The 16,834-nt window shown below is 40.3% G+C and overlaps 1 protein-coding gene across 2 annotated transcripts in view; it reads right to left on the bottom strand.

The window, feature by feature from the left end:
- Nucleotides 1–16,834, bottom strand: part of rad51b (RAD51 paralog B) — a 184,410-nt gene extending 167,576 nt beyond the window's left edge. The window contains exons 1-6 of one of the 2 annotated variants that reach the window (XM_088925973.1): nt 16,502–16,834; nt 14,450–14,563; nt 13,047–13,151; nt 9,944–10,080; nt 8,467–8,586; nt 5,562–5,745 (exon numbers count right to left, since the gene is read on the bottom strand). In XM_088925973.1, the coding sequence (XP_088782099.1) occupies nt 5,562–5,745; nt 8,467–8,586; nt 9,944–10,080; nt 13,047–13,151; nt 14,450–14,563; nt 16,502–16,585 (744 nt within the window). In that variant the 5' untranslated portion in view covers nt 16,586–16,834. The remainder of the gene's footprint in view (nt 1–5,561; nt 5,746–8,466; nt 8,587–9,943; nt 10,081–13,046; nt 13,152–14,449; nt 14,564–16,501) is intronic. The other variant, XM_088925972.1, reaches the window with a different exon arrangement.

Here is a 16,834-nt window from a genome sequence, read left to right as displayed (position 1 = left end):
TCCCAGTACCAGTACTGCGTATTGGACTAAAGAGAAACAGAACCAAACGATGGGCTGAATGGTCTCTTCGCGTTTGTGACCTTTTTTGATGTTTTGATGTTTTGCTTTAATAACCATTATTTTGTTAAACTACTTTTTTGTGGACATAACGGATATGGATCACTCATGTTTGGGTACACAACATGGCCACATCATATGAAACATCAAACTGCAGAGTCAGAATCTTGTTTTAAAATGATGATATGATGTTGCAGCCTAAAGAAAATTGGAAAATAATAATAATAATTAATTATAATTGCTTACACTTATATAGCGCTTTTCTGGACACTCCACTCAAAGCGCTTTACAGGTAATGGGGACTCCCCTCCACCACCACTACCACCAATGTGCAGCATCCACCTGGATTGTGCGACGGCAGTCATAGTGCACCAGAACGCTAACCACACATCAGCTATCAGTGGGGAGGAGAGCAGATTAATCAAGCCAATTCATAGATGGGGATTATTAGGAGGCCATGATTGGTAAGGGCCAATGGGAAATTTGGCCAGGACACCGGGGTTACACCCCTACTCTTTTCGAGAAACGCCCTGGGATTTTTAATGACCACAGAGAGTCAGGACCTCGGTTTTACGTCTCATCCGAAGGACGGCGCTTGTTTACGGTATAGTGTCCCCGTCACTATACTGTGGCATTAGGACCCACATGGACCACAGGGTGAGCACCCCCTGCTGGCCCCACTAAAACCTCTTCCAGCAGCAACCTTAGTTTGCTTAGGATAGGAAAACTATCCTGTTTAAATGTTTTCAGTCCGGAGATGAGTATTCAAAGTGTTTCCATATGTCCTTCATTTTTTCCTAACCAGAATACAACAAAGCAAAGTTATAGTAAATTACAAAAATGTTCTGAGCCATACAGGCAGGTGAGTAATTTTACCTCTTCATAGAATAGTGTGGCAAGAAACGTTCTGGACATATGAGAACGTATTATGCATTTAAGTGTAAGATATTGGCTTTCTGACTGCTCTGTAATTTGGGAATTTCCAAAAAGTTTCACTGGGAAAAAAAGCTTGAAAGGCACCGAGGATCAGTTTTTTATGTTGCTGATCAGCAGTGTGATGGAAAGGTAAGAAACAAAAGACAACAAATTCCTCGATGCACTGCACCAAAGGAAAACACTGACAACATTCTGTGCAAAACTCATTATAGGCCATAAGGAAGCCAAGACAGGCAACAGTGTTTTATTATTGTCAGGTTACAATACTCTTATATAAAGCCTTACTTTACTCTGTAACAATGCACAGCCTGCTCAAGTCCTCCACATTCTTCCTAAAATCAGCAAATATCAACAGATTATAATACTCTGGATCTCTTCAGAGATTGGAACCCATGAGAGTAAAACTAGATTAACTTTTTTCCACTGTTAGAGAATTCATTTTAAAAATACACACAAAAAAAATATATACTGTACCCTGTGCACGGTACATGCACAGTTATATAAAAACCTGCTATGCTACATGTCTGGGGTCTGTTTCTCCGTAAAAGGGCTGGGACATTCTGGCAATGAACAGAATCCAGACAGCAGCTTTGTTCTCACCACACGAGCATCAGACAAATCTCTTCCGGATCTTACACCTCGTTTTGGGTCTTAGGGGCTTAATGTTATGGCCTTCCGCTAAAACAGGGCTGTGCTGAACCCCTCATTACCTGTAATTGCTGTTTTGATACCAGCTTTGAGAATGAATGCTTGCTAGCTTCATTTGCTATGAAAAAAATCTGCTGGAGGTGAGGATCACTAGCAAAAGAGGTGAACATGGCATTAAAAAGCAGCTAGTGTCGCAAGATGAGCTGAAGGCCCATTCCCTGTTTTGGTTTTTTTATTTAAAAGGTCTGGGCTCTTCCATGTGCACATCGAGGACTTCTGCTTTACTGATGGAGCGCTCAAGCAATCTTTCCTTACCCAAAGCCTAGAGGACATGATGTAGTTTCTTCCAGTGATTTTATTCTAAAAGTAGGACTCCAAAGATAATGTAATGATTTTTTCCACCTTATTTTTGTATTTAGGGTGAAAAAAACAGTACCTGTTAAGAACTACGATAAACCTCCTGTATGTTCTCCTGTGAGAGGATTTATACGATGCGCAAAAGCCAAGGTACCAGACATAGATGTGTTTGTGTCCAATACTTTTTGTCCCAGGGTTCCTCACATTAATCTGATAGGTTTTCAGAAGTACATGTACATGTACACTACACAGTAACCCCTTATTATATGAATAACCTCATAAGTTTTATACCAGATGTAGTACATCCCACCTGTTTTCTCACTTAACAGGCAGATTTTCATTCTTACGAGCAGGGCTCTCATAAAGCATTGCCAAGATTCTTCTTTTCATTCATCTTCTCGGATAATGAACTGACTTTATACATTTTTATAACATTTCGTTTTTTTTATAATAAAGGCTTTTATGTGTTTAGTGCATACAGTACAGGATAGTACCTAATGTTTATGAATTTGTTAATCACTGTAACAAAGTAACTACTGGAACTGTACTGTACTGTGTTATTTTTTCATACTTAGTTACCTTTCTGTACTGTATTAATATTAAGTTTGAATGTTTGAGGGACCTTTTTTGAGTTCTGGAAAGTCGCAGACTATAACACTGTATGTAACGGGAATTTAAGTTCATTCAATTTCATTTGATTTCATTACACATAAAATTGTCACACTTCTACATACTTCTCGAAACAGTATGTAGAAGCACCTTCATAGACCTGCATAGAATTACTGCAGCAATTCTAAGTAAAACACCTGACATTTTAAAGTGTAAGTCTGACACCCAGTGGTGACAACAGAACATTGCATGGCTGACCCTGCATCAGCACTACACCCAGGGGAACAAGTAAATGAGAAGTGCCTTTGTGGTCTATTTCATGGAAGTGTGTCACAGACACGCTGATTTTCAGGAAATACACATATTTTATTATTTTAAATTATAGAAAGATTTTATGCTTTATGTTGTCTTAGATACTTGGCCCTTTCAGCTGGATGATGTCAACAATGTGCTCTCTATATACTGTACAAGGAGGCAAGATGGAGCTTTCTTAAAAATGTTTCCACACATACAGCTGTTTCTCTCTCTCTCCCTCCTGTTGTGCCAAATACTGTACAAGAACACAAGAGACTGCAAACCCTTGCCTGGAGTGAGAGGGCTGTATCCTCAGCTGCCCTAAGTACCAGCTTCACTGCCCCTAATTAAGAGGTGTTAATGAGTCACATTTGAGAAAACATAACCAGCCCCATTCATCTGCTCCTGCCAACATGGTACAGAGTATAACTCCAAACAGAGATATGCATTCACACAAAGTGCCGCTGCGTTTATTCCGACTCAGGGAATAAGCTGCTTTTCTGTCACATCTGTCATTAAACTTTTCCTGATTCCTGTGCGAGAGCCTGTTTCTGCCAGCACTGAGACATCAATAAATGTCCCCATATCAATTCATTAGCTTCAATCAAGACACATTTCTGCGTTTCTCCAACCTACTTCACCAGTAATAAAATTGGGATAACGTTTCTTACCCCTGAAATGTACGGAACATTTAGATTACTGGTGTTGTTACAAGTATTTACAGCTTTCTAAACAATGTCAAATGGAAGAATGGCACTCTGCTCACTCACATAATTTATCTGCATACAGACTGACTGAACAGCCTTTTTCTTTCCCAGCCTGTGGTAAGAGCAAAAGCACCGCGTAAGTGAATGTAGGTTAATAAATCGAAGACGCTCCTATAGCAAAACCTGAATCCATCAGCAAAAAGGCACTGTACTTCGCAAACCACCGTAAATAAACACATATTTATGTGCTGACGGTGATCAGCTCTCAACCTTTGGTACATGTAAAGATTTCACATTAAATGTACCTGGCATTATTTTTCCCGACTGACATTCATGCACAGGGACCAGACTTCAGATTGTTTCCACAGACAGATAGCCTGGAAACACTGAAGAGAGAGGCACTGCGGAATTTCATACTGCCAAGTCTACCTTACTCCAGAGACACTTGCAATCTGCGTGCACGATAATGGCTCTTCCTTGCTACAGAATGGCAACTGAATAAGACAGCTCATCTTATTTTGGTCTCTGTAGGTTTTAGTAGCAGTCTGGGGTGTTTCTGGAACTTCTGGTTTGTACAGACTGTACAGTAAGTACAGTAACTTGTGTGTTGTATGTAGTGTAGTGTTTGTATTGTCATCGTTAATAAATATTTGTTTAACCAAGTGTTTAATAACCTGGATTATTACTCTTTTCACCAAAGCTGTGCCAGAGAACAAAGAATTCACATGCGTCTTATACCAACTGCTTGGGTATATTCTGCAGAAATCGCTTACAAGTTGGGGGTTATAAATATTTATTTTATTTATTGACTACACCGCTCAGTCCACTCCTGTAATTAATCATTTTCACAACACCCAATTTGTGTCACTATTTAATCTTTTTCATTGTAACTCGTAAAATCTTTTCATCAACCCTAACAGATACCTGTACCTCTTTCCTCCTTTGTAACATGTCTGCATGGAATACTTTGATGGACAAGTGGAAATTTTGTGAAAATGCATTTAAAACTGAGAACAGGAAGTACTTCTTTATTCAAAGTGTTGTGTTTCTTCATAGTTTATAGCCAAAATCTCAGACTTGGTGGACTATTGGAAGACAACTGCATCTTATTTTCTCATATTAACTTCCCCTTAATATTTTGAGATATATTTCCCACACACAAAGTTACAATAATGATACACATAAAAATTAGTCAACTAAATCTCAATGAAAAGGATCCAATATTGTACATCACCTAAAATATTTTCATATATATACTTAAGTAAATTACCACTCCCTGCAGGTGTATCTAGGGATGGGGCCCCCAAATTCTCACTGGAACAGTGAAGCGAGTTCGAGTAGGGTCGCAGTCCATCACAGATAACCTCAGGTCTAGAAAGCTGACTGATGTCAACAAGAATGATGTCATTGCACTCCACCACCTCCTGCTCCATGTGTAATACTGAACAAGCAAGTCTGAAACTCGTTACAGACGTGATAGACAGATCTACAACACCTCCTGCATGCCCACCATAGAAGTACAGCATTGTGCACTGAGGTCTTGTACAGTAGTTTATTTTCAATCCAATTATATATATATTTAATTCCAGTTAATCGACATACATGGGGAAGAAATAATGATCACGTGTCGTGTGAGGAGTGATACTGAAATAATGATCACATGTCCTCTAAAGAGTGATATTGAAATAATCATCTCGTGTCCTCTGAGGAGCATACTGAAATAATGACCACATGTTGTCTGAGGAGTGATACTGAAATAATGATCACGTGACCTCTGAGGAGTGATATTGGAATAATGATCACATGGCCTCTGAGGAGCATACTGAAATACTGATCATGTCACCTCTAAGGAGTGCACTGAAAGGCCTTGGACTCGTTGCTTCCTTTAACTGTGGAATTGCACGGACACGGAGAGAGAAAGGGAGCAAGACGGAGAGATGGAAGGGTGCTTACTGGGATGGCGAATTCCTCAGCCAGGTACTTGAGCCTGGCTGCCTGCTGCACCAGCAGGTTGCTCCTCTCAGAGAGATTGCCCGGGAGGCTCGTGTCGAATTCCTTCCTAACCACGGAGGCGATGGAGTCCACGATTACCAGGCCCACCTTCTTGGAGATGATGTCCTCCTCCAAGCTCTGCAGCCTGAAAGAGAGGGCCAAAGGAACAGATTTTCCTCCACAAAATTCTCACACCAGTGGCCACTACTGTCCAAAGGCCAATTCAGCTCATGGATATGTTAAACAACTGAGGTAGAGGACCAGAGCAACAGTTGGCAAGGGGATTTAAGAAAGACAAAGTACTTTGAAAGCACTGAAATGTCTTTTGGGGGGGGGGGGGGGGGTGATAGGATGGCTGGTTACTTCCACCACTAGAAGGGGCCCATATTGCCATATTGTACAAATAATTTGTTTTTTTTATTTTTAATAATTAGTTAGAGTTTAAAAAGATATGGTGGCAGAGCTTAGGGAAGTTAGCTGGAAGACAGCAGCATGAGAGCCTAAAAGAAAAAAGAATTATATAACATAGGAAAACAAAATTACAGAAACTGGGGATCAAACATCCATCCTAGAAAAGAAGGAAAAATATGACTCTGAAACTCAAAACTGGCTGAGCAGGCGTGAGCCAGGTCAGTAGCTGGATGGGAGACCTCCTGGAAAAAACTAAGATTGCTGCTGAAAGAGGTATTAGTGGGGCCAGTAGGGGGCGCTCACTGTGCGGTCTATGTGGGTCCTAATGTCCAGGCCTACTGTAAAAAGAGGTGCTATCCATCGGATGAGATGAAAAACCAAGGTCCTTACTCTCTGTGGTCATTAAAAATGCCAAGACATTTATCGAAAATTTCCCATTGGCCTTTACCTATCATGGCCTCCTAATAATCCCCATCTATGAATTGGCTTCATTACTCTGCTCTCCTCCCCATTGATAGCTGGTGTGTGGTGAGCGTACTGGTGCACTATGGCTGCTGTCGTATCATCCAGGTGGATGCTACACATTGGTGGTGGTGGAGGAGAGTCCCCATTACCAGTAAAGAGCTTTGAGTGGAGTGTCCAGAAAAGTGCTATATTAAGTATAAGGAATTATTATAATAATTAATTGCCCTTCACTATAATAGGACATGGAAAAATATTTGAACTACTTAAAGGACCTCTAAAAAATATAGGACCCTTAGGACAAGAGAAGGAGATTTAAAGACCTATTTGTTGCAGAGGTTTTTTAAAAATCTGCTTTAACGTCTAAAACCTCGTTGTTATTTTGCTCTGCTCCAAAACAAAAAGAGTGGAATTACAGGTTCTTGTTCAAGGATTCCTCTATTTCACCTGGCAGCCTCATTCTGGAGTTATGGAATGCCATTCCTAATGAGATTCAAAGTGGTTTTAAAAGCACATTTTTTAAAAACCAAGAATGTGAAAAGGGGAAATTGAAATGCCGCCCCACCCCCACAGATCCAGTCCTGTGTGAAATTTCAGCTTAATTCCATCCTATCCTAGGAAAACACTTTGTCCCATTCTGTTCCAGGATCATATTTCTTCTTCAGTCTTCAATTCATCCTGTTCCGATAACAACTGACTCCTAGTACAGTACATCTGATCCCACATTTTTTTACATATTCCTGTCCTGCTTTATTACTGAAACTTAACTCCTTAATTCTTATTAAAATACTTCATTCTAGTGATCTTTCAGCAGCTATGTTATAAATTACATTCTGATCTATGAAAAAGCAGAATTAACAAAATTCAGATTACTAACTACACAGATACAGAAAGTGCATTCTTGTTATTTCACAGCATACTACAATGGTATACACATTGCACACCTTAGCTTGGATAGGACCTATTAATCTCTAACCATTAAAGAAAAGGTCAACAACATAGGGTATTAATCCTGCTCTTACTCTTAGTATAGTTTCTGTCCGCTCCTTACTAAACTCACCGAGCTCGATGTTGAGCTAACTACTGCTGCTTACGTCACAGTCCTTAGAAGTGTACTCCTGCCTGATTCAGTTTTTATCAGAGTTGTGCTGCGAGTTTTGATTTTAATGTCTAGGCAGCAACATGCTTATTGTTAAGTGTCCTTATACAGGTGCAGAATGCGGTTCATGGTCCAGTTTTACAACCATCGTGTGGTTCACACCTGGACCTGGTGAAAAGTGCAGCCTAACGCCTACGCACCGTGACAACAGGCTATGTATCAGTTTGAACAACATGGCTAGGTACGGTAGCTTGTTCCAGACTCCCACCACCCTCTGGGTAAAGAAGTGTGTCCTGTTCTTGGTTTTAAAAGCATTTCCCTGTAGATCCTACTTGTATCTCCATGTTCATATTTTACTATTTTTTGTGAAAAGACCTTTCAGGTCAGGGTCCTTGTAGTCCTCTAGGTCAAATCTGAAAACGTTCAGCTCCCTCAGCCTGTCAATGTAGGACATTCCCTTAAACCCAACTTGTAACATTTGTCTGGATTGAAGCCAGAGAAGTAACATGATAAAACTTAAACAATTCTTTAATGAGGTCTTGCTAGTACATTGGACAAAAATAATTTCATTTAAATTATACCTCTTTAGCTACTGTATATATCAAAATGTTTCACCTTTATTTTTGCTTCCCCATACTGTCTAGGAAAAGAAAACTTTTGTGTCAACAAAAACTCCCAAGTCTTTGTTTGCAAGTACTTCAAGTTCTTAATTACAAAATGGGAATGTACATCTACTATGTTTACATTTTCAATGTTTACATTTACAAAGAAGCTTTTAAGTTTCTAAACATTATTAGGAACAGCCTGTGGCGGGTTAAACACACATCAGCTCAACATGCTGTCCGATGCGACTGCTTCTTTTCTCCCAGGAAAAGGGGGTTTGCCCTAACCTACCTTTTTAACACACTCTGGCAGGTGAGCTCCCGGAACAGGTAAATCCTTTCGGCCATTTCCGAAAGTCGCTCCTGCGCACTGAAGTACTGTGGGAAACGATTCAGTGCAATCTCAACCAATCTGCAACACACAAAGGATGTAATGACATGTTTGGCACTGACTCCCAAGCTACACATATCCAGGACAACAAAATGCCTTGTGAAGGCAAATTATTTCCAGAAACAAAAAAATATTACACTTTAGCCCCAGTACAGTTTGTTTTTTTCTTTGACATACATTTTTAAAAGACATTTTGGCTTTGACCTAAGCACATGAGTCTGTGATAATACTGTATGTCCATAGCGAAGACTACTGCAGTTAAAACCTAAACAGAAATCTTACAAAAGACATGAGCAAAGATTCTTATTTGATCATTGGTAATCCACTGTAACTTAAAATCATGTATTGTGCACAGCTTCCGAAAGTCCAGATGTACTCCCTAATCTGTAGTTACAGGGATTTCTGTCAGTTTTGAGCTGTACAGCAGGAAAGATCCCCTGAGCAGACCAATTGTTGTGGGCATACCATACATCCTGAGTTTTTGGGCGAGGAAAGCATTTTCTTCTGAAGCCTACAGGCCTAAGGGATTGTGATGAAGACAAGACAGACAAAGAAAGTGGGCATCTCCATATGTAATTTCAAATATACATATATTTGTGCCATTACAGACACACATAGCTCCCACGCTCAGCACAGCTAATTCCCTCTGAAGTGTACTGTCAACTAATTCCCTCTTGAACAGAGAAGATTACAAGGGGACCTGTTACAAGAATTCAAAATCCTCAAACACACTGACAAAGTCAATCCAGTGGACGTTTCCAAATTCAAATCTTTATTGCCATAAAACTAGTTGCATGGTATTTGGTAAACAGGTTTTTCCCAAGGCAGGGTCTATCGTGGGAAATCAGAATGAGTGTGATGGAGACATTTGAGCTCCACACAAACAGGTTTCCAAAGGCTGCACTCAACCCTGGCAACTCTGCATTTGTGAATCATCAGTACTAACCCCGCTGCCCATCATCAGAATGAACAGTAAAACACTAACCAGAGGACACAACTGGAAACTGGAAAGAGGCATTTCTTTACCCAGACGGTTGTAGGAGTCTGGAACAAGCTACTCTGCCATGTTGTTGAAGCTGATAATCTGGTTTCTTTCAAGGAACAGCTGGAACTGATACATGGGTCAATTATAGCCTAACATCCAGAGGACTTTACGAGCTGAATGACCTCCTCTTGTTTGTAATCATTTTTATGTAAAATACTGTATATACAGTTTGTACCGAATTTCAATGCCCGAGTGCTGCTTTGACGATATAGGTGTTTGACAAGGCCAGTCTTTGCGTTTCTCTTACAGTACACCTTAGAAAAATCAAACATACAGACAACACATTACATATAAAGGCAACTCAAATTCCATAAGTCTCATTCTCTCCGATACCTTTCAGCAGAGAAGGCGGACTCTGAGTCGATGTACACCACCGCGCTGTCCAGTCCTCCCATCGAGCGCGGCAGAGTGGCCAGCACACTCAGCATCATGCAGAACTGAGTCTTCCCACAGCCAGAGGGGCCGGTCACCTGAAACACAGCGTCTCCCTGGTCAGTGACTACGGCCTGCTGGGCATAAAACCCACTGGCACATTCTACCAGAATATCATCCGATCCGGAACAGACAGTTTCATCATCTGTAGAATGTTTTACCACGTAAAACGATGCCTGGTAAAATCTTTCTAAACAGATTTTCTTTTATTTCACAAACCCTGATAGCACAGCATCTGTGGTATTACAAGCTATAGAACCATTTCCTCACAAAGGCAGAAGTTAAAACACTTTTCGCCTTTTTCATTCTGTTTTATTTCAGCCTTAAGCATATCTTTGCAAGCTTATAGAGACAGTGCTCTAGTGATTTTTTTTTTCCTGAAAATCTGAATTTTCACCTTTCTATATAGGGTGTTGGCAGATATAATTGCATTGAGGTATGCACACTGCATTCACTCCAAGCTTTATTTATAATTATATGCTTTGACCAAACTACCCTGCACCATTACTGTACATCCATACACAACCATCTACTAGTAAACCAAAATGGTGCTACTGCAGTGTTAACAGCACCACTGAGAGCTATACCAATCCACAGTGCTATACTGATTGCGTCACGCCAAGGATCTTCCAGACAATGTGTATCCTGGCCAAGAATGTCACTTGTTATTATTATAAACACATTACTATTGCTATTGATTTTAATTGCTACTGTCACTTCAGGAGCAAGGGCAATCTGAGCGGGAACATGCCTTACTTGCATTGTGATCAAGCTTGTTAACATGTAACTGAATAAGCAACAATTATCAGCCACTATGGCAATTATTTTACAATGCTATAATCACATCCACTTTTCCTATCATAGCTTCAGCAATGTGCATATCCATGGTATACTGTAACAACCAAACATTGCAATTTAGCAGTTTTCTCGACATATGAAGCTGCACACAAATCTGATATCATTCTGCTTGATGAAATGTTGCAGGAATGACATCATACATATACTGTATGCAGGCTATACTGCTTTGTACTATTAATTCGTGTTAAGGGACTGTACATTATCATTAATAAATATTTGTAATTCCTTACACTTACATAGTGCTTTTCAAGACACCCTCCTCACAGGGCTTTACAGGTAATGGGGACTCCTGTCCACCACCACCAATGTGCAGCATCTACCTGGATAATGCGACTGCAGCCATAGTGCACCAGTATACTCAGTATAGCTGATACACCAGCTACTGTATCAGTGGGGAGGAGAAGAGAGTGATGAAGCCAATTCATAGATGGGGATTATTCGGAACCCATGACTGGTAAAGGCCAATGGGAAATTTGGCCAGGACAAATAACACCCCTGCTCTTTTCGAGAAAGTCAGGACCTCGGTTTTACATCTCATCCAAAGGATGGCACCCACACAGACCGCAGGGTGAGCGCTCTCTACTGGTTCCACTAACACCTCTTTCAGCAGCAACCTTAATTTTTCTTCAGAGGTCTCCCATCCAGGGACTGGTAAGGCTCACACCTGCTAAGCTTCAGTGGGCTGCCAGTTGGGAGTTGCAGGGTGATTAACTTTACATGTTTTTAAAGCTTCTGTTTCGCCGTCTCAAAGGTAGCTCTTTGTAATTCTGTCAGGTTGTATGAAAAGCCGATCGGCAAAAGTGTTTTGCAGCTGCTGATCAGTTAATTTGGCAGCATGATTTAGACCCCTCCATCAGCTGGCTTGCATCCTTCACAGGACTTTCAGCAGAAAAGTAACTCAGGCTCCTTCTAGAGCCTGCAAGACTCCATGGCAACCCCATGCGTAATGCTAACAGATGGAAGGATTATGTCGGATCCTGGGGACAGTTTTCTAAACAAACAAATAGGTATTGCACTGATTATTTAATTATTGTCCTGCTTTTCCCATCAGAATTGGAATTTTGAGGTATTTGGACTGGCAACCTGGTTGAATCTTCACTCTGATTTCTTTAACTCTACTCTGGCTTTGTCTAGAAACAATGCAGCACTCACAAAATGGCAGTGGGGACATTTTCACCACAGTTCACCCATTAAGCCTTTTCAAAAACTTCAGTTTGAGCCTTTCAACCTTTTTTCAGATTCATAAATTAAAATGCATTTTATTAAAGTTAATATAACATTTTGTGCAAATATTGCTTTTGTATTTTTAAAGAGTGGACTAACTTTTTGTGCAACCCTTCCAGGAGCACAGTATTTTTTAGAAACGCATTCTGTATACAAATATACTGTAAATGTAAACAATGTGCAGGTGAAATTTACAGTCAGGTTTTGAACATAATATCCACCAGCATTAACCACAATGTAGTAAAGGTGCCATTAAGGATCATCAAATGAGCTGTGATAATGAAAGCACAGTGCACAGTGTCATGTGTTTATATTCCATATTCTACCTTCTCTATTGTGGGTGTGGTTCTCCTTGAATTTCTGGCACACTTAAAGAACTCAGCTTTCCTTCCTGTCAAATGGCAATGCATTAGTGCTGTTGATCCTTTGCCAGTACAATGAGCCACATTCATTAAGATGAAACATTTATTCTGTCTTTAGATTTTCTAACTCTAATCAGAGTGAAGGCAACAGCACTTTCAATTAAAGTCATCCAGAACATAGAGTACTAACGTGAGCAAATAAGCAAGATAAATCCATTTTTTTCAATTAAACTTCAATTTAATGGAAATTAAAATAAAATGAGAACTTTATTGAGGGAGAAAAAAAGCACTGCACTTTTGGAAGTGGTCCTGTCAGTCATTAAAAACTAATCTTCAGCATTTATGGCACAGCTGATAGACTCCTTGGCCCGAGTAACAATCCTGCAGGACGTCTGCCTACATAAAAATTAGTGAGAAGTAATAATTGAGACTCATTCCTCCTCTGGGAGCTGTGGGTAAGACATTGAAGAAGAGGACAGAGCACACATGTGACCTCAGGTAAGAGTCCCGTTCCCCCCAGCCTCTCAGAACCCGCTGAAGCAGTGCGGCCCGGTTCTTACCTCGGTCAGAGTTCCACAGGCCAGGCCCCCGTTCAGGACCCGGTCCAGCCCCCGCAGGGAAGTGGGAAAATAGGAGCAGGAGCGCCGGTCCCTCAGCTCTAAGGCCTGTGGGAAAAGAAGAGTGAAACAGAACAGTCGCCTGTTAAGTACAGCACAGAGAGCCACCTTGTGAGTTACTTCCTTTATGCCCTCAGTTAGTTTCTCAGCTTCTGCTAGAACTTTGAGACCTATAGGCTTCCATTCTCTCCTCAGAACCATCTAAAAACCACCCTTAAACTTGCTTTCAATATGTGCACATTTATCTCGATCTGTCAACACCTTTTTGACAGCTTGGTTATTACATTACAACCATCAGTCATTGTCTTCACACAAATCTAACATCTTTTATTTACTTGGCATCGACAGACGGACACCTCTCTTAAGTTTCCCAAGACACAAACACATCTTTCCTGGCTTCTGTTTCTAGTATTAGTTCAATCATGTCTATGCCATTAAACCAAATTAACCTCCTTGTGCACAGTAATCACTGTTAACTCAGTTGACCCGTCAGAATATATAGCATGAAGTACTAGTCAGTTTAGGCTGGTGTCCTTATTCAAGGTGCTTTTGAACTAAAGGGTATGCAGTGTTAAAACAGCACCAAACGTTCTAATTTCAGTATTTGTATGTTCAGTGCTGTTGTGAAGAGTGTGTGCAGAAGTGCAGTTTGCAGAGGAGTGTGAACATTTTCACTGGAAATTATATTTTCCTCTACTAACGGCAGGTTGACAAGAATGGCACTGTGGCTAAGGATCTGCGCCTGTGGCTGGAAGGTTGCCGGTTCAAATCTCACGCCCGGCAGAGGAATCCTACTCTGATGGGCCCCTGAGCAAGGCCCAAAACTCCTATTGCTCCAGGGGTGCCGTATAAATGGCTGACCCTATGTTCAGACCCCAAGTTTCTTTCTCCCCGCCTGTGTGTCTCATGGAGAGCAAGCTGGGGTGTGTGAAAAGGCAAATTCCTAATGCAAGAAATTGTATATGGCTAATAAAGTAATCTAATCTAAGAGGAATGCTTGTTTAACAGCCTCTGTATCACAATGAGCCCATTTGCAAAATATCTTCTTTTTTCTCCCATATCCGTTCAGTTTTTAATTGGAACAGTAAAGAGGACTAAGGAAATTAAGGCATACAGACAACTGGCTGCTTAGTTTTAATGTTCTGGCATCCATGAAGACTTGTAAAACTAGATGATGACTAGGTGATGAAAAAGCTAACAGTCCCAATTTATTCGAAAACTTGTAGTCGGTGTCTGAAGTGCTTTAATTGGAAGAGGCAGACCTACTGGAGGTGAAACATCTGAAAGAGCACCACTGGGCAGCTTTGGTGGAGCAAGAGAAGCCTGGCGAAATCTGGCACGCTTACCGTGGTCATTTTTGGGGCGCACACTTGGCTGACGGTGAGGAGGAGCTTTTGAACTTGCTGGTAACTCTGCCCGGCCATTCTCATGAGCTCCAGTGGAGTGAGAGACAGAAAGTCCTGCCAAGAGAACAATAAAGCCGTTTTCCTAAAGAAATTCAAAACCACAGTAGTAGCAAGACAACGTACTGTGTAGGGCAAAGCAAACTTCAATGAACGTGTTTAGTGAAACTGCTTTTGAATATATGACTCAGTTTTAAAAAAGTGAAACGTATCTTGCAGCGAAGAAAAAAATTTGACCCTTTGCTCTCCTTAGCTTTCAAAATCAAAGGGCTTTTCAGGGCAAAACTCTGGGCTTTTTCCCATTAGACACTGTACAGTAAAGTAGGGTCTCAACCTTTACAAGGGTTCAGTGTAGAGAGCCACTGCAAAACCAAATTACCATATAAACAAAACCATCCCTATACCAATACATAATGTATTATAGTATGCAGTATGTAGAGTATGATTAAAAGACATAATTAAGTATGCCTTTTAACCATCCTTTTTATTTTCAGTATTATTAAGTAACAAAGTAAACCTCCTTTATATGATAATTAAAGTACTAGTGCATTGGCTTTAAATTAATCCAAATAGCACTGATTAAATAAACAAACGACAGTAATCACAAACCTATAGTAATCAGCTAAAATAAACATCAGTGTCCAGTGGATGCCTGCACTTTCTCTCTCTGCCTGTGTCATTAGCCACACCGCCAGCAAAGGACAGGGAGTGTTTGTTATAACAGAAAAACCAAACCAAACTGAGATGAACCTGTTGGGTAGGGGATGCTTTGTCAGGGGATAGAAAAAGGCTCGCTCACTCACTCACTCGCTAGATTCGTCTCACGAACCAAATCTGTTGCGGGTCTCATTTGAAAGTTGCTCTTTACAACCTTTGTCTCGGTTTCATCTCGCTCTGCTTTTCTTCCATCCAAGGCCCCGCTGAACAGACCGCATCACGAATAAGAGAATTCGAGAATGTTTTGTCAATTTGCAGATGTCAAGACCCTACTGTACTCTGAAAGGAGCAAGCTGTATACTCTGCGAACACTTAAACACGCTTTATGTAGAGAGGAAAGAATGGGAGCTGTAGGGGAAAAGATAGGCACGTTTTTTTAAGTGGATTTTAAGTGAAACGTCAATGCTTAGACTGAACACTTTTATGGGTGAAAAAAATTAAGTATCGTCAAAAGCTACAAAGAAAAATCAAAATCTAAAATATGCTAATTACATAAGTATTCACCAACAAAACGTTCAGCTGTACAAAGCTACTTTGGCTAATTACAGTATTCGTTGAATATAACTGTGTGCATAACTGGTTTACATGATTTCAGAATAAATATAATACACCTATTTCTGTAAGGTCCCCCAGCAAGATTTTGAATTTCAAGGAAAGATTCAACGATGAAAGCCAAGGAGTTTTCAAAACAACGGAGGTATGTAATTTAGATATGTCCACGTTACTGATATGAATATTTGCACAATAACGACTCGCAACCTCCGTCACAGTTACTTGGTGACAATCATGAGTAGTATTCAGGACTTTCCCAATTTCCTGTAATACGATACGAGTGCCTCGTCCAATTTGCTCCGCTATATGCTCGTTTTGTTAAATGTACATTTATATCAAAGTTTGATCATCCCTGATATTCTTAAGAGTCGTCTTTATTTTCCCAACAAATTCAGTGACTCTGTAAGAAGGCATCAGACGCTTGTAACTTGTAACGTGAGCTGCATCTCTATTTTCCGGAATTACTGTAAATGAATGCAGAAAATTGAGTTATAAACCCCACAGAAAACGAAGAATCTAAACAATGTACCAATTAATTTAACAGATTGAATGAATAAGACGTAATACCTCGGGTATGCCTTATAAAAATATTGTTAACTCAAACTTATTAAAAAAACCGGAATACAGCGGAACCAGAAGTAAAACCGACTCATCTGCGACTAATCCCGAGGTCAGAGCAGTGACTGTAAACTTAACCCACCCGTGAAAGTTTTACGCTTTTCTTACCTGACACGTTTCAATTTGGTGGCGGCTGAGTCTGTTGCATAACTCAGCTGGCAAACCAGTCCTTCTTAATTTTTTATTAGCCATGCTTTCCTAAAGTTTGAATGCGAAAAAAAGCTGCAATACAATTCTGTGCATCACCAAAAAATGAAAAGTAATATAAAGTAACAGTATGTCCACTGATCATAGTATCGTGATAGGAAAAGCAAAAATAATTATAATAAATAGGCAATTTACAGTTGTTTCTCCACGAATTCGACTGTATTTAACAATTTCTTTATTACATCACAAAAAACACTTTTTTCTGAACCACGATAACTTCCCCGTCGCTTCCGC

The sequence above is a fragment of the Atractosteus spatula genome, chromosome 9 (assembly GCF_055471065.1).
Source record: "Atractosteus spatula isolate fAtrSpa1 chromosome 9, fAtrSpa1.hap1, whole genome shotgun sequence".
Taxonomy (NCBI): Eukaryota; Metazoa; Chordata; class Actinopteri; order Semionotiformes; family Lepisosteidae; genus Atractosteus; species Atractosteus spatula.
The sequence above is the reverse complement of the archived record's forward strand: the minus strand, read 5'-3'. Positions and strand labels throughout refer to the sequence as shown.